This window comes from Falco naumanni, chromosome Z (assembly GCF_017639655.2).
Source record: "Falco naumanni isolate bFalNau1 chromosome Z, bFalNau1.pat, whole genome shotgun sequence".
Taxonomy (NCBI): Eukaryota; Metazoa; Chordata; class Aves; order Falconiformes; family Falconidae; genus Falco; species Falco naumanni.
Window position 1 is genome coordinate 59,813,336 of NC_054080.1, and position 26,619 is coordinate 59,839,954.

The window sequence follows — 26,619 nt, forward strand, 5'->3', positions numbered from 1 at the left end:
GGTAGAAAGGTGTTTTCTGGAAAAATCAAAGGGCGTGTTTAGTAAACTTCAAGGGTCTCATTCACAGACCAAAATGCCACGTTGCTGAACTCTGTACCCTTCTCAAGGAAGAAGCCAGGCTTGGAGAAGTGTGATGATCTTGGCTTAGCAAATGCAAAGGTGAAAGCAAGCCACACGTAGAAATGAAGAAAAGTGTGCTCTGCTGTGTCTTTTACCTCCCTACCAGCTGTTAGCTGTCTGTGCTCCTTCAGCCTGGCTGCCGGCTGTGCTCGGGCAGTTCCCACCCCTCCACAGCCTGCAGCCTCTAAAACTTTTCGTCTGTTTTCATCTTCTCTTTTGTTGATCCCTTCCTTTTTCTCTGCTTGGCTGTTTTTTTATTATTTATATTTTCCTTGAATGTCAAGTAACAGCAGCTTGCTCTAGCAGACAAAATTCCCCAAGTCTTGGTCTGGCTTCCAAGCTAGCAGCGAGGCTCGGCATAAGCTGTACTTGGCTCCAGAGCAGTAATTGTCTGTTCTTGTGTTTGGTGTGTAAAAGCTGGACATCAGATAAGGAATAAGAATTTTTAGTTTCTCAGTCCTTTTCTCAAAATTGTCAGCTGTAGTTTGGGAAATCAGTGTACATTCTCTCAAGTGGTAACTGTAACTTCCGTGTTAGGAAAAACTTGCTCTGTGTCCGCTGTCATGCGATTACCCTGATACTACTTGATTTTATTTAGATATTCTGCCACCTTCTTTAGATATATGATGGAAACTGGACAGTCTGTCTTTAGGGGGTTTTACCCTGTTTTCTTTTTGTCATTTCCATAGGTAACAGACTTACTGCTTTTTTGGCCCGGAGTTGGGCACAAAACCAGGGATATTAATAGCGAAGATGGTTCTCTGTCCATACTGTCTTAGTTTGAGAGAGTTTCTGGGTTTTTTTCCTGAAATATGTTTATATATGCCTAGATCTTTATTGAATCAGTACATTCCAGTTTCTCTCATTGGTCCATTATAGACCTGGTGCTTGCTTTTCTTCTTTAGAATGATTTTTTTTTTTCCCACCACCACTAGATCTTTAATGTAACTTTAGCTGTAAAATCCTACTTTCTCAGCTGAACTGCTGGTTCACCTGTGAACCCAGCAGGGTTGGTTAGTGGGGATGCTGAGCCCACCCTCCTGCACCTTCTACTTTAACTTGGGTTTAAGGCCATGTACTGTTAACCTGTAAGAAGTGAGACCTGCTCTGCTGCTCAATTCCTGAAACATTTACCACCTGAGCTAAGTCATTGTTACTAAACTTGAGCTGTTATTTTCTAACGTAATATGTATTCAGGTGTACACGCAGATCCTTTCAGAATAAGGAATCCTGAAAGAAGGCCAGCTTCCTGCAGTGTTCTGCTTTCTGCTCTTCATGTGCTATTACAGTGCTGCCTGATAACATGTGGCTTTATTTGACACTCGGATTACATTGCATATTTATCATGGAAATGAAAATGTTTCTAGCTTCACTTAAAATTTTTATTGATCATTAGCAGGATGGTGTCTTCTATACATGAAAACTTTCAGGGCTTTGTATTTGAAAAGGAGATTATTCAAGTCAGTAAATAGAATATGGATGTGTTTTACTGCTGATTTTTAAGGAGTCAAATTCTTGTTCGGGTCCAAGGGCTTCACAAGAGGAGACTGTATATCAGAGCTCTATCAGTACGTTCAGGCAACTTCTGTTATAATTCATTTTTTTCAAGTCTTTCCTCTATTCTTTTTCCAGGAATCACAAGATGAATCAGCGCTTCTTTGGCTGGATGAAATACAAAAAGGAATCAGTGATGCTAATAACAATATAAAAGAAGCAGTAATCTGTAAGTATTAACCTGCAACTGCATTGCTTTTGTTAGTCTTGAAAAACTGAAATTAATAATCTATTTCTTTTCACTTCGGAGAAATGTGACAGCCCTTTTAAAAAAAAAATCAAAAGAAATGAATGTGTGTTCTTTGTCATACTGAAATTAGGGTGATTTAGATCTCTGGGGTGGTGTGATTTTATCTAAAGTGGCAATCCTTAATGCTTGGCTAATTTAGTGGATTTGGTTACACAGGTTAACATCATGACCAAGATTTCTAGTGTTAGTGTTTCTTCACATAGCTGGTGAAACAGAAAGATATGTGGAATGAGGAGGGATATACTGCTCAAGACTTTATTTTGCTTATATAAGACAAAAATCTTGATGCGTGTTTTAAGAGCAAATTCTTATAAGCAAACAACTTTCCTATTCCTATGTCATTATAATACCTTTTATTAAGTGCTAACAAACAAAAATTAGGAACATATTGATTTTGAAAGTAGTGTAAAAAGAGCACTCAGACTTTTTGGAGAAGTGTGTGTTCCTCCAATCTGTAAAGAGGAGGAAAACCGTAGGAAAAATGATGAGGCTTATCCTGTCAGAGCATTACGTACTGGATACACTCCACACCTTCTATCGAAGTTTGGATTGAATATAAACATTTTAGAAGAATATTCATAATAAATTTTGGCAAGTAACGTGGAAGCAAGTGTAGCTGGGTGTGCAGGGGACATGGCAGAGCGTGGTGGCATCTTTACCTGGCCCTGCCTGGGGCCAGCACAAACTAGCTGAGGCTGTTTGGCATTGGGTATTGGCTCACCTTCTGCTTGACTTGGCTTTGGGTGAGTCAGTGTCGCTGCCTTTTGCGCCCTAAGAGCTTGTGAATACAACTGCTGAAGTCGGTGCATTCCTGCAGTGCTGCATTCAGCCTTCTTTGGTGCAGTGGGGCAGCCTGTTTACTTACAGGCAGGCTACGTCAGTAGCTAGTGCTTGGGAAGTTGTGGGTGGAAGAAAACAAACACAGCTGGCTATTACAAAATATTCTATCCCTGCTACAGAAACATTCAGTTTAGCATTACTGTTACTTTAGAATCGATTTGATCAGTTCATACAGCATTGATGTAACCAGTCAGATACACCAAAGACATCTTGAAGTATTTTTGTAGGTCACAGCTGTAGTGAAAAGCGCCTGGCTTGTGTTTTCCGAGACAGGGTCAGATGCACACACATTGTCTCAGCTGAGCAGTTCTACTCAGGAGTGCAGATAGCTTCTACTGCGGACAAAAACACTTTCCAATGCCATCCAAAGGCATGAGGAAACATCTAAGTGCAGAAAAGGGACAGAAACACATAGCTTATTAAACGGATGTCGGTTAAAGCTAAAGAGTAACTTGGAAACATCTTTGTGTCCACTGGTGTAAAAGCGTTAAGAATATAACTCATAAATGGCCTGCAGAAATTAGCACAGCATTATCCAATGCCAATACCAATACCATACAATGTTGCGAATGATAGGCCCATGCTCCATCCACTAGCTAGTTGTAGTAAAATCTTTTCATATAATCTATGTCTGTAGTAAATATGCAGCTTTTCAGTCAAGCATGATCAGTAGAACTATTTTAACAAGTTACTTGTGGAAATAACTGTTTCCCTGTACTCTGCCCTCTGGGTTGAAAGGAAGCAGTGTCAGCACAGCACATTCTTCAGGAGAGCACTCAGGCTTTGCAGCTAAAACCTGAGATTTAACATTTCCCCACGGCACAGACCCTGATACTTCCTGTAACAAACACATCCTGTCTCAGGAAGCTAGTATGTTGTACTCACATCATCTAAACTTAAAGTTCAGCTTGATTCACAACTTGGAAATGCACTTTTATTTTGATATATCTCAGAGATGCTGTTTTTGAAAGGTAAATAACTCCCTGTGTCCCATTCCAAAACTTCTGCAAGGCAGTCAGATTTATTTTTCAGTCAGAACAAAGTGTATTTTTGAGATTGCTGCAGTAATGGCAGTAAAATAAGAGAAGGTACTGTTAGCTGTACAGAAACAGTCTTGGTCCCTTCCAAATTAATTTTTATGACTTATTTAAATATTGAATACTATAGGATTACTCTTGTAATAATTAATATTACAGTATCAGTCTTGCACAGGAAAAGTCTGTCTGTCAAGGCAAGATCTGTCATGAGAGAGTCCCAGTCACAGGAAAAAGCTGAACTCTGGCCCTGTTGAGAGTTCAGGCTTATCGCTCCAGACAACTACATCTTTGTCTGTCATAGCTGTTTGAAGAGAGGATGGATGTGAAAAAGTGCCCTTCACAGTGTTAATCTGGTAATGGCTTCCCAACTGCTGCAGGAGCAGACTGGAGCCCACAGTTCTGCTGCAGCTGGGGATGGCTAAGCTCCATTTATCTTATAATTTTACAGCTTTCATATGGCTCTCCTTTAGAGCAAGAGCTGCAGTATTAATTGCTAGCACTTCAATGGAAAGGAATAATTTCTGTTGAATTGTGTTTTTTCCCTACTAAACATTTTTCCTGTACTTCCCCTCAAAAATAAAGGCATAATTAATTAAAACATGGGGGGAAAGCCAAGCAGCAGGAGACCTACAGAAACAACTCTTAGCTAGGTTGTGTGCTCTTTTGTCTTCATAATAACAGCTTCCAGCACTCGTAACTATAGGAAGAAAAAGAGGAAGAAAAGCATTGAAATACTGGTGAGCAGAGTCAATGAGGACTGCGTATGGGTAGGGCTGAGCCCCTAGAGCAGTGGTCCTCAAACTATGGCCCGTGGGCCAGATATGGCCCCCCAGGGTCCTCAATCCAGCCCCTGGTATTTACAGAGCCCCTCGCACCACCCCCCACCCCGCCCCCCCCCCCCGGGGGTTGGGAGGGGGAACCAAGCAGCCGCAGATGACTGCCTGCCAATGCATCCGCGCGCCGGCCCCCTGGTTAAACAGTTTGAGGACCCCTGCCCTACAGAACCACCCAGACCAGCAGCAGCAAGCTAGTAATATGCGGCTACCCAGTTTCTCCTGCTTTCTCACTGCTGGGGCCGGATGCCTAGGCATCACAATACCTCAGCTGTGGTAAAAGTCAGGTCCAGTCTCATGAGGAGGGGTCTGTTTCAAAACATAGAAAAATGGCAGGATGCTATCTCATAGAAATCCAGGTGGCGGTGGTGTGGCATTGTCCATTCACTTTGCTTCTCAGCTGGCTGCCAATGTATTTGGAGATTGATCTGTTACTCTCTAGCCAAAGCCACCCATTCCACCTTAGTCAAACTAACCACAAAGAAAAACTGTTCGTCTTCCTGAAATGCTCTCCTGCTAACTCAGTCTCAGTGGCTCCTCCTGTACATAGGCTCCTGATACTGAGCACCTTTTGGGTCAGCTTTGTGTAGGCAGAGCACTGAGTCTACGGAAGGACCTTTTTTTTTGCATTGATCTGGATATACACAAGATAAGGAAAAATGGTTGGTGCTGCCACATGAAGTGCAGCTGTGGGGTGCAAAGGTAGCCAGGTTCACTTAAGCCAAAATATATAATGTATATGTTCTAGCCATATGTCTATTCATTTGTTCCTCTGTGCATGGATCTTGAATTTAGATTTGAAGGAACACCATTAAAGACCAGAGCGACAGTTTCTAAAGCAGCATATACCTCTAGTGTCTAAGGCGATTTGAAGTGGTGTGTGCTGCTCCATGCTGTCAGGTGTGGTGGAAGCAGCACCTTCGGTGATGGTGGGACCTGCACAAAGCAAAGGATGCTTAGGAAGTCCTGAAGTGGAGTATGGGTAACGTCATATAACCTCAAAATTTGAACACGCTTCATATCATCACCTCTCAGGGAACTTTCACGTGCCCTGGAAGCAAAAGCTGCATCTCTGGCAAACTCAAGGGCATGAATTTGCTGCATCAGCTTCAAACAAGCTCTCTGGCAGTGAGGATGAGAAAGGGTCCCTTCAGGATCCCGATGAGGATGAAGTTAGTGTTGCAAGACTGCTCAAGGCAATAAGTTTTTATTCACATTTTATACAGTAAAAGTGAATGTTGAGGTTTACAGCTTATAACCAAATGACTTCATGCATCTTTAAAAGGCTTCCAAGTGATCAACGGATTATGGCTTGTTTCTTAGGGCAGGCTGAGTGTGGGGGTACCTCAGCCTCTGCCTTGGTGTCGTCTGGTGTGTCACTTGATAGGGTAGCAGCTATGTGCTCAGGCTGCTCTCAGTTGTGCTGTGGCTGCATCCCAGCCTGGGTGGAGTGCACGCTTTCTATCTAACAAGCTTGCTGTTCTCTGAAATACGTGTCCTTACAAGCATGAAGGAGGCTACAGATGGGTGAAGCACTGAGTTGCTCTGTATGTCATGCTGTCCATGTGTGCCAGCCTTAGAAGTCCATTATCAAAGTTGCTGGGGGCTAGAGCTGTAGGTACCTGAAGCATGAACCACTTAATTTTCTATGTCATTATTTTACTCTAGTGGCTGTTGGAACATCAATGATTAACAAGAGCTTGGAGAAGGGTGATTCACAGCGAATCCTGATGATACTGCAGTCCAAGTTTGGATTAAGAGTCATTCCTGAGTGTGCTGAAGCCTACTTCAGGAACCTCTTTGAAGCCAAGAGCCTGAAAACCAGAGAAGGTAAAAACCTCCCTGAAAAGGACAGTTCCACTTGTCCATACGTGGTGGCTTGACCCTGGCTGGACACCAGGTGCATACCAAGCCTCTCTATCAGTCCCCTCCTCAACCAGACAGGGCAAGAAAATATAGCTTGTGTGTCAAGATAAGGACAGGGAGAGACCGCTCACCAGTTACCATCACAGGCAGAACAGACTCAGATTGGGGAAATCAGTTTAACGTATTACTATTCAAATGAGAATAAAATAATGAGAAATAAACCTAAAACTTACAAACACCTTCCCCCAACACCTGACTTCTCCCGGGCTTAACTTCACTCCTGAATTTCTCTACCTCCCCTTCAGTGGCACAGGGGTCGGGGCGTGGGGGCTGCGGTCAGCCCCTCACACGCTGCCCCTGCTGCTCCTGCCCCCTCAGGGGAGGCTCCTCACGCTCTGCCCTGCCCCAGCGTGGGGTCGCTCCCATGGGAGACAGTCCTCCATGAACTCCTCCAACATGAGTCCCTCCCTGTGGCTGCTGCTCTTCACACCCAGCTCCAGCTGGGTCCCCCACGGGGTCACAAGTCCTGCCAGGAAACCTGCTCCAGCGTGGGCTGCTCTCTCCATGGGTCCACAGGTCCTGCTAGGACCCTGCGCCAGCATGGGCTTCCCATGGGGTCATAGCCTCCAGAAACATGTCCAGCTATTTCCAGAGTTTAGCTAAGTCTTTCTAGAGTCTCAAACTAGCCTCTGCATGGATTTAAGGCAGCTTCTCTGTGACTGTCAATAGATTAATCTATCTTCCCAGAAAACCACATTACTCTCGTATTTATTTTTTTGAGTTAGCAGATGCAGAGAAGGGTTAGGCTGCATACTTCAACCTTACAGGTTACTGTCAAAGATCAATCCAGGCTCTGCCAGAGTGTCCATAGTTTGCTTACGGTCCCTGTGCATTGCCAGAGCAGCAGGTATCGGCAAAAGCTGGAGGTAGAATCTGCCTATAGCAAGATGATGGGTTGTTTTGTCATGTTAGAGCTGCAAGTACATCATAGCTAATGCAGCCAAGATCAGCAGGCAAGATTAGCTAATAATTAAAATAAAAGTTCCTGTTAATGTAGTACATTTTCTTTTCAGTAGGTGGGCATGTTTCATCCTGCAGTCTGAGTTTTGAGAGGGCATTTTGCACAACTGACCTTATCAGCTTTACCTTGGGGCCTTTTGTCCATGAGGAAATGAGGCTTTTCCTGCCTGTCAGGATACAGCCTTGTTTACCAAAGCACTAAACGAGACAATGATGTGGATATAGGAAATGTCCTGTGTGAGCTAAGTGTCAATAAGTCCACCTTTTGGCCAGAAGACAAGAACAACTTTTTTTAAAAAAAATAAATTACAGTTTTTGGTTCCAATTACGTGAGTGATGATAGAAGACGTAGCGCACACACATGCTCTTTCAGGAGTGAGCACTAACTTGGCACGTTGGGGTTTGGAGAAGCTGGCACTGGATCAGTACTAATGTCATAGCTTTTTCGTTCTAGAATGATCCTGATCCACTAACAGGACATTTTGAAAACATCCTTCTGACACACTGGGCCAAGATATGTAGTGACTTTGCATGTAAAATGGCTTTGTAGCAAATGCAGAGATGGGAAATGGGTAGGGGGAGCTGTAATTGCTCAGTGTAACAAGGCACAAATGTACACTAATGGTATGTATTGCTTTTAGATTCTACTGAAAGTCCATGGATTAAACTCGTAATGAAAAACATGTACGATTACTATTACAATGTGGAAACTGAGGAAGGTACCTGTGATGCTCCTGAAGGAGTTGTACCAAAAACTTCGTGGTTAACTGGTGAAGAAATCCAAGTAAGTGGCTGAAATGATTGTTGTTGCAAATGCAGCATAAACATTGGAGAGAGAGATAGCAAGACGTGGCAATATCAAGGGAAGAGGCTGTGCTGGATGAGGTTAAAGATCACTTCAGTGTCTGCTTCTGATAATAGGAGCAACTGAAGTTTAAGCAGACAGTGATAGCACAGCCTTCTGTTTGATGTCTGACAATGATTCAAGGACTTCTTAACTGAAAGTTACAGCATTCCTTTTAATGGCCACCAGCAGGCACAGACAGAGGAAAGTCTGTTCTCATATCCCTTTATATTTTTTGGACTTTGTATTGGCCTATGACAAGAAATTTCATGATATGTTTGTGGGCAGGCGGAAACATTGTTTTATGTTTAAATCCAATCATTTGACAGCATTCTTGTATTTTCATGCTCTATAGGTTGAGTATGATACTTAAACTCCCTTGCTGTAGAGGTTTTGTGTTGGTATGAAGTGTAACTTGGGACAAAATAGACCACATGAGCTTCTGCCCAGGTGTTATTTTTATTAAAAAAATAAATTATTCAAAATTCAGTGGTAGCAGAGTAGCTCTTCCTTCATACTAGATTAAAATCTAGGGGTAAATCAGAGGGGCTTGGATAGGATGTACATCACCTGTACAGATGATGGACAGAACACAGATCAAATTCCAGGATGGTTTTGGCTTGAGGATTTTTGCTTTTAAATGACCTTCTTCTGTGATCTCTTAACAGAGCATTGTTGGGCAAGTTACAGCAGATTACAATCGAGAGCAGCTGTGGCTTGCTAATGAAAATCTGGTTGTTCAGATGCAAGCCCGAGCAAGGGGATTCTTAGTCAGAAAAAATTATCAGGAGAGAAAAGCATACCTTCAAAACCAGGAACCATCTGCCATCAAAATACAGGTATTGTCCTAGAACAAGAAGGTAACATGGCTTGGGCAACTTCTGCAAGGGTGATGTAGCTGATTACTACCACCACTGATAAAATCCTCAGATAGGTTGGTCTCCCTGTTTTGATCAGCAGCAGTTCAAACTTCTTACATCCACAAATATGTTCTTGTCCTTATTGGAGTAATTATGCTTTTAAATAGCAAATATCCACTTTTAAAAGAATTGCTTATATTGGCATGCAGTCTAGTGGGAGAAGACTCCCACTAGAAATACATAGCCCTGGCTGTGGTACACCTAACCATGTAACATGATCATACAAGATCAGAAGATATTTGTTGAGTATTGAAGCAAAAATTCCTTGGCAAAGTACGACTTAAGAAATACATTCCTTTCTAGACTATCCCCAGTTGGAAGTGGTTTGCTTCTGCTCCATGAGGTCATAGCTGGGTAGGGAGTGTCAGCCGCTCTGGTGTTCTCAGGCTTTAGCAGTATTTCTTGTATGTCTCCGGTTTGCTGAACTCCAAGAAGAGTATAAAGGAAACTTTCTGCTGAGTGTGTGAACACTGACAAATGCATGCACAGTGGTTTTAAATGGTGAAATAGCCATCTCCTGTTAGAAACAATTTATTCCAGCCTTGAAAAATAATCAGTCACACCCACCTACCCCCCCCCTACATTCTAGAAAAAATGTACAACTTTTTTTTTAATCTATAGTAACTTCATGATGATATGTACCTTTACCATTAGCAGCTGTCATTGGGATTGGCTTTTCATTTTCTGGCATGACGTCTGAGCCCAGCAAATGACTGTACTGTTATTTGAGGAATACAGGGTCTGTGAGCAGGTTCAAAAACAGAGAGAAATGTAGGTGAATAAAGTTGTTCTCTGATTGTTTTCTGTGGGTTTTAAAATAAAAATGACTTGTGACAAGACAACAAGTAGAGGACAAGACTGTTACCGGCTGGACAGAGATGAAAGCCAAAATATGGTAAAGACAAGACTCCCTGTTATCCCTGTTGTTGGGTTCCTTGGCAAGACTTTGCTTCTGAGCTTGCAAAGGGATTGCCGTGTGAGGGAACTGGGCGTTCTTGTCTGTGGTACAAGATGATTCTGAGCAACTCTAGAAGACCAAAGACTTGGGAAGGAGGCCAGGCCAAGAGCAATGGGGGTCCAGCTAGTTAGGGGGCAGGTTTTGGATGTAATGCACAAGAGATGGCAGAGTCTTCCCCATGTGGGATGAAGTTGGTGATTGCGACAGCAAAGGATGAGGGTGTACTGGTGATAACAGTAATGATGGCGTCAGCATTGGGCAACAAATTGTTTGTGCTGAGATTGGCCAAATTAACACAAGATTTATCAGGGCACCTTAAAAATATAGAGGCAAGCTTACTTACACCTTAGTTATCTTTTCACCACAGTAACAGGTTTTTTCTATAGGATAAACAATTATTTTAGTGTATGTATATTTTAATAAATATTAGGTTTTTATTAGTAATAATGGTCTTCTGCCTTTTATAAAATAGGCTTTCTGGAAAGGCTTCAAACAACGGAAAAGTTACATTGACAGACTAAAGGTGCTTCAAGGCAACGTTGCTGCTATTGTTAAGGTAAGATTCCATTGTGCTTTGAGGCCTGAGTATATTTTACCCTTTGGCTTGGTCCTCCACCACCTGGGAATCAGAGATTAGGAACACAAACAGGAGGGACTTGTGCTACAGGAATTTGAATGATGTTGAAAATTATTGAATTGTCAGCTTAAGTAAATTGCTTCTTGAAAGCTCTGTGCTTGACTTCTGTCAGGCTTTGCTGAGCTTGTGTGGCTCATAATAGAGATTTCCTTATGCTTTCATTTCCATAATACTAAATTTGAAAATATTTGAGTGTTATTTCCTTAAAAGCTGTCAAATCTATCTGTCTGGAAAGTGTTCACTTTTCTGAGATGTTACTGGGTTAGTGTCTCATGAGTAGATCATAGATCACAGATGGGATATTGACCTCCTGTCTCTGAAGGAGACTGGTTTACAACGGAGAGCTGAGACTTGAAGGTAGAAATTACTTCCAAAAATAATGCAACACACGACTGGTAGACCCTTGAACTCAACTTGCTCTTTCAGTTGAAGTCCATTATTCTGGTCACAGGACTGTTGGAGTTTAGTGGTACAGTCATTTATGGTCCCAAGCAGGAGAGAACAGTGTGTGGAAGAGGGCTGTTGTAAGCAAGCTTCATACACACACAGGGAACAGTTTGTGCAATGTCTGTTAAGGTTTTCTTAAATTTTATTCAATTTTCAGATTCAGTCATGGGTCAAAATGTGGCTAGCAAAGACAGCTTACAGGAAACGGCTGCAATACTTCAAGGATCATGTAAGTCCTTTCTCCATTTTGAATGTGAAGCATTAAAGTAGGGTAACATGACAGCAAGGGCAGTTTGGGGAATCTTGGGGAAGAGGGTGAAGGTTCTGCAGGGTGTTTCTGAGCAGAAATGCATCCTAACTAGATTCTTTTGCTTAATGTTGGTCCCTTCCAGAGTGACCAAATTGTGAAGATACAAGCGTTTCTCAGAGCAAACAAAGCCAGGGAGGACTACAGAACACTAAGTAAGTGGTAACAGTTGAATGTTGTATATTTGGGAAATAGTATGCTACTGTGTTCAATCATTTTTTAAAAACTTTCACCTGGGATTTGTCTCCTGTTCTCTTTCAAAAACAGGTGTGTTTGTAAATAAATTGGTTTACAGCTGAAACTGAAAAATTTTGGGTAGCTGTACTTAAACAGTATGACAAAAACATTGCTTTAATTAGCATAACCTTCTCTCTGCAGTTCCAAAACTTTATGCACAGCAACAGTTTCCTGGGGGGTTTAGGGGTGTTCACTATTATGTCAACTAACAAGCCTATTTACTTCAACTACAGTTGGTGCTGAAAATCCACCCTTGGCTGTCGTGCGCAAATTTGCCTACCTCTTGGACCAAAGTGACTTAGACTTTCAAGAAGAACTAGAAGTAACAAGGTTAAGGGAAGAAGTGGTTACAAAAATTCGATCCAATCAACAGCTGGAGAAGGACTTGAACTTAATGGATATAAAGATTGGACTGCTGGTGAAAAACAGAATCACTCTTCAGGTCAGCAGACTCTGTTCAGGCTCCCTTGCTAGAATGCACTGAGCACTTCCATGTGTTGAAGGAGCTCAGGATTTACACAATCACAGCATGGCTGAGGTTGGAGGAGACCTCTGCAGGTCACCTGGTCCAACCCCCATGCTCAAGCACTGCCACCCAGAGCAGGTTGCCCAGGACCATGTGTAGACAGCTTTTGAATGTATTCAAGGGTGGAGACTCCACAGCCTCCCTAAGTAACCCATGCTAGTGCTTGGTTGCCCTCAATTAGTTAAAATACTCCTGGTAAATTAAATTTCTTTGTGTGTCTTAATCTTCTGAAAATACTTTGTGGTAGATGTTGTGTTGCCCTGAGTGGTACGTCAGTTTGCTACTGAATGTCACTCTTAGTTTTGCTATGTGGGTAACAGCAATTGCTTGGCAGATTTTAAGCATCTTTTCTGTGGTAGAATAGACTAGACTTCTCATCATATTTGAGAGCTTGTTCGTTGTTAACTAAATGATGAATGAATCTGTATGTGAGATCAGGTTTCCCAGTTCGTCATTGTTGGCAAGCCGTACTGGTGACAAGGAAAAGATGTTCAAAAGACTGGTTAGTGAATAGAGCAGTAAAATATACGAAGCTGCTAATGAAGGCCCTGCAAGGAATATTGCATTTAACATAGCTGGGAAAATGTAATTTTCTCCCATTTGCCTGTTCTGTGAATATATATATAATACAGATTTTCAATTGTCTGTCGGCAGGATGTGGTACTGCACAGCAAGAAACTTAACAAAAAGAGCAAAAGCCAGCTGGAAGAGATGGTTATGGTTGACAAACAGGGCATCAAAGGTTTGAGTAAAGAGAGAAGAAAGAAACTGGAGGCTTATCAACATTTATTCTACCTTTTACAGGTAAATCCTAATGTAAAAATTAACGTGGCAGTAAATTGCTAAAGAAAATCTAGAAATATATTTCTTGCTTTGTTTCAGTGATTATGAAAAGATTTCCATAGTAGTATGCAGACTGCAGCAAATACTGATTGAATTCTAATATTTCCTGTGATTAAAGAAAGCAAGGATTTTCTCAAACTGTGTGAGAAATATACCTTCTTTTCTTTCTTGAGAATAACTTCAATCTGTATGGAAGCCAAAGACAAATGTTTTCCTCCATATATCTTTTGTCCATGTAAATTACTGCCACTACTACTGTGTGTTATATGGAGTGGAAAAGTTGCATGCTACGCAGCTGACAGCTTATACTGCATCTGTTATTGTGCTCTTTTTACCTCACTGAAGTTTTTCAAGAAGAATTTTAGATCTTCCTAGGGCAGATGTTCTCTAATACTTAAAAGGACACGTAGTATGCAATGTCATCTTGGTAGACAGCCACTGTCATTTGGTAAATTATCATTGTCATCAGACATATAGACCTGATGCACAGAGGTACTCTTTGGAGACTACAGATAAAATCCTTACTGGTGCTATTCACACTTATCTAACTGCAGTATTCAGTGTGTTTTCTGCATTAGGATTTGGAAAAAGTAAAGCCAGTGTGGAAAAGTGACATATATGGGAGTCAACATAAATGATTTTGGTGTTGACAAATGTAGAGAGCTGCCCCACCGCTGGGGGGTAGTTTGTCCTGGACAGTAGTATTTACATCACTTGTTTGTTTTGTAGACTAATCCCACATATCTGGCGAAGCTGATTTTCCAGATGCCACAAAACAGATCAACCAAGTTTATGGATACAGTCATCTTCACTCTATACAACTATGCCTCCAATCAAAGAGAAGAATATCTGCTTCTCAAACTCTTCAAAACTGCTCTAGAAGAGGAGATAAAGTATGTGCACTCACAAGAAGACTTAAGTTAATTTGTGTTGCAGACAGTTCAAATAGGTAGACCAGATACACACCTAAAATAATCTGATGGTTAACCTTTAAACTGCTGTAAAATTGTATGCCTATTTTTCTTACTAGATAAATTCATTTTCAAGGTAACTTATTTGCTTTCTCAAGCCATTTGCAATTCAGGAAAAAATTCTATGGTGGACAATATTTTTGTATGGAAAAAAATCACTTTGAAAAACCAGACACTAGTGTTTCTTGGTTTTGTGCTTGAGTATCTAAGGGTGGAGAAAGTCTTTTTTTTCTCTACGTGAATGTGTGTTCTTTAAGTAGACACTGGTGGCTTATCCTGAAAAAACAGTATCTTATTTTATGCCCTGAACAGGTATTTGGTTCTGAATCAGTTATATATTAGCTGCCACTAACTATGCTATGTTCCAGGGACATTATTATAACACATATAGAATTCAGGCAGTAGTTTCTATAATTTTGTTTTATATGAAAGGCTTAGAAATAGACTGTGTAAACATGTTTCAACATGGAAACAGGATAATTTAAAAAGAGTGGGTTTTGAAAACATGGGTAACTGCATACACAGGTCAGATCTGAGAACTGTTTTGTTCCTGATACAGCTCTAAGGTAGACCAGATACAGGATATTGTTACTGGAAACCCTACTGTCATTAAGATGGTCGTCAGCTTCAATCGAGGTGCTCGTGGACAGAACACTCTGCGCCAGCTCCTAGCCCCAGTGGTGAAGGAGATCATGGAGGACAAGTCCCTTGTAATCAACACTAGTCCTGTGGATGTGTACAAGTCATGGGTAAACCAGCTAGAAATGCAGACTGGTGAGGCCAGGTGAGTGAGGAACCTGGGCATGCTGTACCATGTAAATGCTTGAGGGATCCCTCAGTTCTGGTCTCCCTTCCCTTCTCTGACAAATTGCACTTGCCCCCATGCATCCCTTCTCCATTTTCCTGCAGCACAATGAGAGGTTTTTGGGGATAGATGCTTAAAACACAGGTACTTCTACTTGTTGTGAACAACAAAGGGATCACTTCCCTGGTCACGAACTTCTAAACATCAATTACTTAATCTTTGTAAGTGTAGTAGACTATGCCATGGAAGAACTTACAGCCTTTTCCCCAGGTTTAATAACAGTATGTTAGCAGTGTCCCAGGTTTTTGAGGAGCTATGCTGGGACTGAGATGCGGAGATGCATGCCATGGATTAGGATTCCTCTTTTGTATTTAAGGGAAGGTACATGATGGTGTGTGCACCCCCACCTAAACAAACTGCCCCCCTCCACAAAAGGGAAGGTTATGCACCTGAGGCTTTTGTTAGCCTATTTCAACTGTATTTGTCTGACTTTTTTCCAATTCACTTATTGCTCCTATGAAGCAAAAATAAATGCATTTTATTCTCAGATACATTTATCCTGGTTTAATATCTGTTTGTTTTGCAGCAAATTGCCATATGATGTAACCACAGAACAAGCATTAACACACACAGAAGTGGTCAATAAACTGGAATCATCAATTCAGAGTTTGCGAGCAGTAACTGACAAAGTTCTCACATCCATATTCTCTTCTCTCAATATGATGCCGTAAGTGCTGAGTTAAGACTCTCCAAGCTGCAGTTCATGTGCACAGTGAAGTTTCACTTGAAACTCAGTGGAGAACCTGTCAAATTCCATGGCATATGATATATGCCTCTCTGCTGACTTTCCCAGTAGAGGGAGTGGTTTCTCCACTTCTGCTCTGCTTTAGCAGCCTCTTGAGCTTCTCCTCCTACTTGAAACTTCTTGTGTTTTCCATTACCTCTTGTTTTGTGTTTTAAGTGGCTAGGGAAAAAGCCATTAACTTGGCTGACTAGAAAATTATTATTATGTTTCATCTAAGTCTTTCCAATATTTCTCCTTTTCATCTGTTCTACACATAGTTATGGAATGAGATATATAGCCAAAGTTCTGAAGAGCTCACTCCATGAGAAATTCCCAGATGCAACAGAAGATGAACTATTAAAGGTAGGCTTCTGAGGGAAAACTGCCAGCACCTTGTTCTTTTAATGCCAAATGGGATTTTTGTTGACACTTAAGCATTCTAAGGAACTGAGAATACCAGCATTTACTGACAGAATTTGGCACTTCTTGGGTTGAAAAGGGGTGATGAAAGGGGAGGAGAAGGGAACTCTTTTGCCTCAACCTAGCTACTTTAGTCTGGGTGCTCAGCAATTCTTACAGAAAACAGTGCCCAACCTGTTCTGGATAGTAATTGTTCTCAGAAGGCTGGAGTTCATCTGAATCATCTAGAGGTTTGGTTTTGTACTATGGTCTTTACCACCAGCAGTCCTTTCATGAGACCACTGCGGTCTTTTTCTTCTTTTCTCCCCCTTGCCTGTAGTTGTTAACATATTAAAAAATTATTTGTTTTAAAATTGTGTTAATATTTAAATAGAATGAGAAAGGGCTTTAAAACAAAATTTCAAGTAGATCATTACATTACTTAAAAAGGTTGTAAAAGTTTTAGAAATGACATTTGTACAGACTGAAAGTAAAGTGTAAGTCATAAGCACAGTACCAGCACACTGATCACCACTAACCAACCACAGCCATGGTGCCTTTTCAGAGGGGTTAGGGGCATTGCTCCATGAGCTTTCCAGCCAGCTGAGAGACTGGCAACTCTCTCAAATTAGAACTATTAGCACTTTAGTAAAGATGCTTTCATTAGTGTTTAATGACACGGTCCTAAAATTACAAAGTATTCATTTCAATACAACTTCCTTACTACTCCTCAAAAAGATACTGTTCGGTGTTTAAAAAATATCTCCTGATGCCTAAAAGACCTCAGACTTTTCAGCTGAAAAATTAATTCTGCTCTTTTGTGTTTTAACAATGCATTGGAAATACTTGCAAGTACCATTTATGGGGTCCTTCCATCCATCGCTCCAGCAACACAGATTAAGGCATTGCTCAATTTATAAAAAAAAAAAACTAAATAGCAAATGGATCATAAGGCACCCAACTGAAAGCCTTTAAATGTGTAAGTTGGAAGTTCTGCAGGTGACCACATGTAAGCTGAGGCAAATTGCAGAAAGTTCTGCCTGTTTCTGAGGTCAGGAATGATTTGAAGCCACCATCTGCATAATACAAGTTACAGTAACTTCATTATAGAAATTGAAGTTTGGAAAAATCTGTTCTCTAGTCTTTTAGGGCTGCATGCAGTCTTCATAAAAAATTGTGTTCCTTGTCAATGAATGCATTAGCTGCTGGCCGGCACTTCAGAGAACGAGCCTCTAGAGCTGATCCTTGCTAAATCTAGAAGAGTTGTATTTATCTTTATTATTCAGCTCAATGCATTGCATTAGCTGACCTAAAGTAAGCACCAATTTGAAATGTCATTGTAATAGTCCATAACTGATGTTCGCAGTTGTAAGAGGCACATCTTATAAAGCATCACAGGTTCTTTCAGTTAGGCACACAGGTAACACATATGTCTTAGGGGTGGTTCTAGCACTGGTTCCTGTGGTCTAAATCAGAAGTAAAAATGACTGATCATGTTTTGTAAAATGTAATTCTGTATGCAAAGGGAAGATATCTTGATTTTTTTCTTATAGATTGTGGGCAATCTCCTGTACTATCGTTACATGAACCCTGCCATTGTTGCTCCTGATGGTTTTGATATAATTGATATGACAGCTGGGGGTCAGATACACTCTGACCAGAGGAGGAACCTAGGCTGTGTTGCCAAAGTCCTTCAGCATGCTGCTTCTAACAAACTCTTTGAAGGAGAGAGCGAACATCTATCCTCTATGAACACCTACCTCTCACAGACATACCAGAAGTTCAGGTATGCAAAGCCCTCACAAGCATCTATACAGTAAGAGCTCTGCTCTAGGATGTGTAAGGCAGGTAGACTCCTTATCTGTAGGAATTCCTTGCTCAAAGTTAAAAATGTTCAGTGATCTGCCATAGAGAATTCCTCACTGCTGAGGAAGCTGAAGTGGGAGTAACAGGCTGTGTTTCTGCTTGAGCATTACTTTAAGAACTGGTCATCTCTGCTGGCTTGGTTGCAGTAAGGCTTCCTTACTGCAAACACATTGTGAGAGCTGCGTGGGGTGATAATTTCTGCTGGATAATGTATGTGTTCTTTGTGTCAGGAGGACAGCTGAATGTTTTTTCAGAAGAACAAAGCTATTGGTCAAGAAAAAGCTGTGGGTTTTGTTTTTATTCTTTCATCTTTGCCAAGAGATTCCACACAGATCTTATTATTTCATCTTGCAGTCATAGGAAATAGCATGTTTTGCTATACTCTGGGACACTAGTTCTTTGGGATTATTGCCTATCTTTTTGGGTGATTGCTATTATTAGCTTGAAGTGTTCTTAAGCTTTATGACAAACTCACTTTCAGAACTTCCATCTTTAGTGTCTGCCCTTCATGAAAGCAAATGCACTGTTCACATAAAGGGTTTCCTTGTGAGATTTGCCATAAATACAGACAGTTAAAATTAGTCATTCTGTTTAATGAAGTATTTAAGGGCGTGACATTGTAAGCATGAAGAAACAATAGGGTAGAAAGTGTTTTAGCAATAATAACAAATGCTTATGAAAGAGAGAGCCTACTCTAGTTAGCCCCTTGATCACTACAAAAGGAAGAATTCCTCCCCTAATTAAGCCAACTTTATATGAAGCTGAGTCTCTGCGTGATTGTGCTCTGCACTTTAACTAAACCCTCCACAAACACCAACAGTGCTCTTAGCTGCCTGTTCTGCTTGTGCTCACTCAACAACTGCAATTGCAATGCTAGCTGTGTTAAAAGCTAGCAGCCCTACCTAGATCTTTTCCTATGCATTTATTACCTTCTGCAGGAAGTTGTCCAAACCCTTCTTAAACCTTCGAGATGATCTACCTCCACAATCTCCTGCTGAAGCAATAATCAGTATTGTGCTACCTGTCAGTTAAACCAGTGCTTGCTTTCATTTATTTGAAATTAATATTTTCATGCTAGTTGGATTGCATACCCCCTTGTCCCACCACTGTGATTTTGTACAACATTATCATATTGCTCAGATTTTCCTCTCCAAACTGAGGAGTCCTAGGTTTTGGGTTTGTTTTGGTTTTTTTAATACCAAATTTAAAGGTTCTCTAAACCTGAAATGTGCATCTTCATCAGCAGCACAGGGCTGGCACAGTGAAGGCAGTACAGCTCCTGCAGCATGCCTGTAGGCCTCATCTAAAACTCTTTCTCCCAGGTGCTCCAATTCAGGTCCTCTTTGGGAAACAAAGCAGTCCTCTGATGGGAGGACCTTGCTGTGTCTTGGCTGCCTGTGCATATCCCTGGAGCTGTCAGTAGCCTGGATACACACCTCTTGTCTTGGGAAGCAGGTCTCAGGTCCATGTACATGCTAGTCATGTCAAAGTAACACTTCAACCACACTGCGTTTTTCCCTCTGAAGATTCTGGCATTCATAAACAATACTACACTTCCTGTCAGTTTGAGCAGCTCAGTTTGAGTAACAGCAAATTAAATATTTGTATGCCCAGTGGTAATTATGTGCAGCTGTTTCAAATAATTTCTTCTTGGCATGCTTCACACTACAAGTGCCTTCATAAAACTGGAGGGTGTCTCTGGAGAAATCCTTTCGTATCTTCTAGAGCACTAAATACAGATTTCTCTAGGTGTTTAAAATTTACATTAAAATATCGCATTTCATTGAATAAGGAGAAAAGAAAATTACCTTTAAAACAATCTTCCTCCAGCTGTACAGGAAAGATAGGCATTTTTGTTGTTGTATAAATGTGTTGCTTCCTTTAAAAGGTTCCTTTAGAAACCAAGTGTATACTGCAGGTTGTAAGAGGAATATAATGCATGTCAAAGATCTGATTGTGGGGTTTTTTATGTTATAGGCTAACTGAGTTTATAGGGGATAATTAGTGAAGTATTTCTAATTTTCTCTCAGGAATTTTTTTCAAGCAGCATGTGATGTTCCTGAACCAGAGGAGAAATTCAATATTGATGAATACTCTGACATGGTGACCCTTAGCAAACCTGTCATATATATCTCCATTGAAGAAATTATCAATACCCATTCAGTAAGTCAATGAAAATACACTACTCAGACTAAAGTTCACAGATTATTAAACATTTGCAACAAACAGTCTCTGGGGAAGCTTAGTATTCATTCTCCCTTTTGACATAATTTCTTCAGTTCGTGTCTGGAATTCAGTATTAGATTGCATTTTTCCTAGAAGACTGCTTCCATGTAAAAGCATCATCTCAAATGACATTTATATATATATGTAAAAATATAACATTTTCTGATAGAAGGGAGGAATATTTTTGTTCTAATCTAGTGTGACACTTCTATTTATACTTAAAAATACTTTCTTGTCTTGGCTAAGAAAGTGATGCCAGTTTGAAGAAGCTCCTTTGACTGTGGGAACAGAGGAAAAGTCAGTGTATTTCATGACTGGAATTCTGTCATATGTTTTGTTGGAAGCAGATGCAAATGTCTGATTTGGAAGGACTGAGCTGTGGGATCCTGCCGGTTCTTTATCATGGGTAAAGAACAGATTAACTGTTCTGTAGTATGACTCATTAGGGTGTAAGTTAAATGTCTACCACATGGTCTTTTTAAAGCTGGGATATTACTATCTGTTTCCTGGCTTGCAAACTGTTCCCTGCCCCTGCCCCGCCTTACCACCCCAAAAAGAACAAATATTGTCAGATACACTATAGAAAAGGTAGAATACCTAACTCCCACTACACCATACTCCAAGTCAGCTTTATTCAAGTGAAAACTAATAGCCTAAAAACCTATTTTCTGGATTGCCTTTATGCCTATTCTTACTTTTAATTTTTTAAAGCATAGACTTATGTCTGCATGTTTATGATCAGAGCTTACATTTAAACACTAGTGTTGCTCAAATATTCCTTTTAGTGGGTCTGTTGCATGTCTAGTATGTTATTTGATCTTAACGGCACAGAGCATTGCTATGCAATTTTATATTAGCTAATAAAATACTCTACAAAATATGATGTAATTTAATGAAAATTAATTGCCAAACAAAGGAGGTCAAGGAAATGGTCTTTTTTTGATAACATGACTACATGCACTTGCCTGCTTAGAGCAAACAAGCAAATAGTTCTGAAGACCACGGTATTATCTGTGTGCAGTACATTTACCAGGTGATTCTCCTTGTCATGTGCCACCTCTTCCACCAAACCACCTCTGGGAGCCTAAGCCTGAGTTGTCTGCTCACACTGCACTGTTCCTACAAATGTAAATTAAAATTTCCATTTTGGTCATACAGCTCAAAAATACCCCTAGTTTGAATAACAGGAGATGCATAAACAGTTTGTCATGTGTAGCTCAGCTTCAGAAGCTGTTCTCAAATCTGCCCTCTGTCATCATCTTCCAAGGCACTTGCCTAAACTTAATTTTCATTGCACACCTCTGTAGGGTGTAGCTGGAATGAGGGAACTGCTGCATTCACCAGCTCGGGTTTTTTAGTTCTTCCCCATGTATCTCTTGGCTCTGCCCCAGAGAATTTGTCCTGTGAATGTCTCTGTCACTCTGTGCTTGTATGGCGTCAAGCATAGTGAAGCTCTAATGAGTACATACAGTGTTTCTCAGCAGTTCCCACAGTATCATGGTCAACATTATGTACAGTGTGGGGTAACTGCTGCACATAAGAGAAACTTTTTTAAAACAAGTTCACGGTTATGGACTTAAGTTCACTGTGTCTTATAAGTATGTCTGGAATACCTTTTTTTTTCTTGACGTACACCTTCTAGTTGTCATTGAGTTTCTAGTAGCCAGTAACTTTTGAATGACTATAACTTGCAGTGTTTAAAGTACTTGGAATCCTGGCATTTTTGCCTACTGTGCATGCTTTGCTGAAGCTAAATTTCAGTGAAGCTTAGTGACACTACATCTTTCCATCTGTCTTCCACACAGGGAATATTGCTTCTATGGGTAGCGGACTGTTGAATCTAGCCATCACTAATGTTGCTGGCTTTATTTAAGCCAGCATGATGTTACTTTTCTTACAGATAGCAAGGGCCTGTTTTCAAGAAAATGTAACTGCCCCATTCATGGTCTTCATTAATTTGGTTTACCAGTATTTTTGTGGCTTAAAGTTTTGAGAATGTGCCCAGGTATGGAAGCTATTGTGCATATGTTCACAAATCTCCTGCAACTTCTAAGTCTATTAGGTGTTGCATAGCTGGCTTCTCACTCACAAAATATAGTAATTTTTGAACGGTATCACGGATACCGTTGTAAGGTACTGGAGTGGATATACAGAAAAAAAAGGTATCTTTCTGTGGACCAACAACCCAGTCTTCATTCCTTTGTGTGCTTAGTTCAGGATGCAGCGCTGAGATGCTCTACTTGGGATTATCACCCTTTACTCTGTGGTACTTCATTAGTCCTAAAGGCAAATTTTAACCTTCTGCTTAGCTGTGATGTTCAGCACTCCAGAGACAATTGACAGAGGAGCATAGCAAGCTGTTTTATGGCAAGAACAATTCTAAACTCATAGTCTGGAACTGAGCATGCTTCCCCACTTTGGGTCCTCCTTAATCCTAATCACACTAAGTCTGTATTTTTCAGTGTTTAGTCTCCAGATTTATTTACAAGTATAAACACACTGGGAATGCTGGGTGGTTTTTTTGTTGGGGCTTTTTTTGATGATGATGACTTTATTAACATTTGTTTATAGCTACTATTAGAACACCAGGATGCCATTGCTACTGAGCCGAATGACCTGCTGAACGAATTGCTGGAAGGGCTGGGACCTGTTCCTGATGTAGAGTCTTTCCTGGGTATACAGTTCTTCTTCTTTAAGGTTAACTTCACCCTAGGGGCAGAGTTAAACAAGAGCTTGATTTAAATACTCTTGTGTCACCCATGGTGAAAGCTTCTTCATTTACTATAGTTCTTTTCTGAACACTTATTGTAACATTGCTCCTTATAGTTGAACCTTCTTCTAACAGCACTATTCACTCAAAGATTATGTGATTCAAAATCTAAACATCAATAATGTTTCAAGCAGAATGATCCTGTTGTGTTGAAACTGCAGACAGAAAACAAGTAATTTTAATAACTTGACCTTTTTTTTTTGTTAATATGTGCTAGAAACTTACAAAAACTGCACAGGGAATTCTTAAAACAGCCATTTCTTATTTTGACTCAACTATCCAAATAAAAATGAAGTTTTAAAAATCATGCAAACATATTAGAAAGTTATAAGGAAAATTTGTGACTGATATTAATTTGCCTTTATTGTAGCAAGATGTAAAGCATTCAGAAAGTAGCTAGAATGTCATGGATAATACCAGCTTCCAAGTTATAGCTGCTACTCTTTAATTTTTCACTACCACTGCATGTTAGTACAAAGGATCTTAAATTGTTTGTACTCTTCTTTAAGAAGAAGATATGTGAATCTCTTGCACATCAGTAGATGAAAAGCAAGAATTGGTGGCAATTCCAAAATATTCTATCTGGGCTTATAAATAGCTAGCTTATGGTATTGATCATTCAATGCCCCAAAAAAAAGAATGCTTCTAAATCATAGGAATGGGTGTGCTATTTAAAATACTGAATATTTCTGATGACTTACACTGATTTATCTATGTTCTTGTTCACTTCATGCATTGAATCATGGGAAAGTTGGCAGACTTGAAGTAAAATATGTTTCCTTACAGGGGAAGGAGCTGTTGATCCCAACGACCCCAACAGGGAAAGCACACTGAATCAACTTGCAAAAACAGAGATTTCACTATTTCTGACAAGCAAATATGAGTTACGAGAAGGTGAAGATCAGGATCTCAAAAACCTGATGATAAAGTAAGTTTTGCTCAAAAAACTATATTCTGGCTATGCTTTTTGTCTGGTTTGTTGGTGGGTTGCTTTTTTTTAAAAGAAGGTTGCTTCTACCCTGCCTGTGCACATTTCTTAAGTGCTGAATGTACTCAGTTTTCAAAAGCCAGTTTGTGTTCAGTCCTGCTCAAATGTCTGCGAAAGTCAGAGAAACTGTCCATTCTTCCAGAAAGATAAACGTACTGCCACTTGTATTTTGGAGCATGACCGGATCATTATCTAACCTAGTAAGTACTCTTCCACGAAGCTGTCAAAGTGTTCTGCTTTAAAACACCACAGCCTTGGGAAAGCAGAGATGAAAAGCTGTCTAGCCTTGTAAGTGACAGACAATATTACACTGTCCTCTCCTCCCCCTTAAAGGAAAACACATCCCTGACATATTGCCATCAGGCATCTGAACAGGATGTGACTGTCACTTCAGCAGGAATAGCGCATACTTTTATCCACGGAAAGAAAACTGTGTTTATTCAATTTAGTGAATTAAGAAATGGTAACTGGGCTACCCTGGGATATAGGCTACTTCACAGTTGAAAATGTTTTTATAAAAGCCCTTAATATCAAATTATTGGCACCCTTCTTTAAGCTGTCCAGAATAAGCAGTGGCGTATTTAAGATCCTGGTGCTTCCTGAAACAAAGGAGGGAGAATGGGAGGCTGCTGTCCTCTATTACTAGGCTTACTTTTACCCCACAAGTGTGAAGGTTAGAAGTTCCCTTTAAAAGGAAATACAGCATAAGGATTTTACACTTCTGCAAGCACTAGGACTGTAGACACAGGCTGTAATTCAACTCTAACCTGTTAGGGGTCTTTTTCCAAATCAAGAATCAGTAAACTGAATTTACTAGGTAGTATGTGAAGCATTACTTCTGAAGAAAGTTCTTAGCTAGGATGTCTGTAGTAAGTAGTGCAATTTTTATAAAAGCCATAAAGGCCTGTTTCATTTTGGTTTTTTAAACTGAGTTTTTTTCTGTAACTTGTCAAATATAATTTGAGATCTAAAGTAAAAGGACAGCAATAACAGTCAAACCAAAACTGTGTTAGTCACTTGGTGTTCCAGAGACCAAGGCTCTAGAGTTTTTCCCAGGCTGGTTTTGTAATAAGAATGTCTGCTGCTATCACTTAAAAAAAAAAAAAAAAAAAGTGCTTCCTGTCCTTCTTTCCTCTGTGTAGGAGTAAAATGCTACTCCTTAATGGAATGCCTAAAAAAAGGCCAAAAGAAATGTCTTTAATTCTGTGCACTGTGTGGAAATAATGTTGAAACAATAGCATGAGAATAGCAAAAGAATTTTTTCATTCAGAGAAGGGCAACAAAGCTGATGAAGGATCTGGAGCACAAGTCCTATAAGGAGTAGCTGAGGGAACTGGGGCTGTTAAGCCTGGAGAAGAGACTCAGGGAGGATCTTACTGGTCTCTACAAGTGCCTGAAAGGAGGTCATAGGCAGGTGGGGGCTGGTCTCTTCTCCCAGGTAACAAGTCGCAAGACAAGACGAAATGGCCTCAAGTCATACCGGGGGAGGTTTAGATTGGGTATTAGTAAAGCTTTCTTCACTAGAAGGGGTGGTTGAGCATTGGAAGAGGCTGCGCAGGGAGGTGGTGGAATCGCCATCCCTGGAGGTGTTTAGAAAAACACATAGATGTGGTGCTTTGGGACATGGTTTGGTGATGGATTTGCATTAACTGTTGGACTTTATGATCTCAAAGGTCTTTTCCAACCTAAAAGACTCTATGATTCTATAATTTCACTTCTCTATTGTATAACCATTTTCCAGTAATGTTTCTCGTATTTTGAGGAAATTTAGTGAACAATCTGACAGAAGATTAATTAGCAACCTGAGTTAAATTGCAGCAGTATCAGAAGTTACTTACTGCTGCCTTTTACACAAGAGTTGTGTGAATACATATGCTTAGCTTTCCTACCTTAGCTGCAGAGGAGTCTTTTGCTGCAACTGTGAAGATAAAAATACTTGGGTATTAAATACTTTTAAGGTTTCTGCAAAGAGCCCTATGATTTGCTGGTACCCCTGTCTAGAGGACTCTGCTTAAGGTGCCTGGACATTGTGGTTTGAGTGTGCAGGTGCTGCATGCCAAGGGCAGGTCAAGGGGGAGGCATCCAGCCCCAGGTTGGGGCGTTTCTGGAAAACAATAAAGCTGAGCAGGTTTGGTACAAGGGTATTGGAAGCTGAAGGGAGGGGAAGTGGAAATAAGCCTTGTGTCTTGTCAGCCATATCGGCACCAGTTTCTAAGGCAGTGCATAAAACACTAATGCTGTCCCATGTACATTAATGTAGGCTGCGGTGGTGACCACCAGAGACTGACAAAAATCGTCAGGCAGAGAAAGCCAGCAGTGTGTTGATGTAGTCAAAGTGAACCAACTTTAGGAAATCTTTTTCAGTCTGTTTTGGGGTTTGATTGTTTTTGCAGATTGGTTTTTTGTTAGTTTTTTTCTTTTTTCCCTGGTAAACTGTAAGGGATTCCAAGGGAGTTTGGGAAGGAAATATGCATTTAACAGCAGTCCTTCAGAAGCTGTTGATGGTGCTAGAACTGCTCAGTGCACTTAGCAGCTCTGGGTGAGCAGCCTAATTTCCAGAAGGTTTAGCCA

The 26,619-nt window shown here is 40.5% G+C and overlaps 1 protein-coding gene across 4 annotated transcripts in view; it reads left to right on the forward strand.

Annotated features, from left to right (window-relative positions):
• The window catches only part of IQGAP2 (IQ motif containing GTPase activating protein 2), a 127,298-nt gene that overhangs the window by 94,236 nt on the left and 6,443 nt on the right, over positions 1–26,619 (forward strand). For all 4 annotated transcript variants that reach the window (XM_040579117.1, XM_040579119.1, XM_040579118.1 and 1 more), the window contains 17 exons: positions 1,753–1,843; positions 6,303–6,464; positions 8,162–8,304; positions 9,033–9,203; positions 10,715–10,798; positions 11,484–11,555; positions 11,719–11,788; positions 12,104–12,312; positions 13,051–13,200; positions 13,969–14,132; positions 14,770–14,994; positions 15,602–15,742; positions 16,078–16,162; positions 17,752–17,984; positions 20,095–20,227; positions 22,862–22,964; positions 23,847–23,988. In XM_040579117.1, the coding sequence (XP_040435051.1) occupies positions 1,753–1,843; positions 6,303–6,464; positions 8,162–8,304; positions 9,033–9,203; positions 10,715–10,798; positions 11,484–11,555; positions 11,719–11,788; positions 12,104–12,312; positions 13,051–13,200; positions 13,969–14,132; positions 14,770–14,994; positions 15,602–15,742; positions 16,078–16,162; positions 17,752–17,984; positions 20,095–20,227; positions 22,862–22,964; positions 23,847–23,988 (2,378 nt within the window). The remainder of the gene's footprint in view (positions 1–1,752; positions 1,844–6,302; positions 6,465–8,161; positions 8,305–9,032; positions 9,204–10,714; positions 10,799–11,483; positions 11,556–11,718; positions 11,789–12,103; positions 12,313–13,050; positions 13,201–13,968; positions 14,133–14,769; positions 14,995–15,601; positions 15,743–16,077; positions 16,163–17,751; positions 17,985–20,094; positions 20,228–22,861; positions 22,965–23,846; positions 23,989–26,619) is intronic.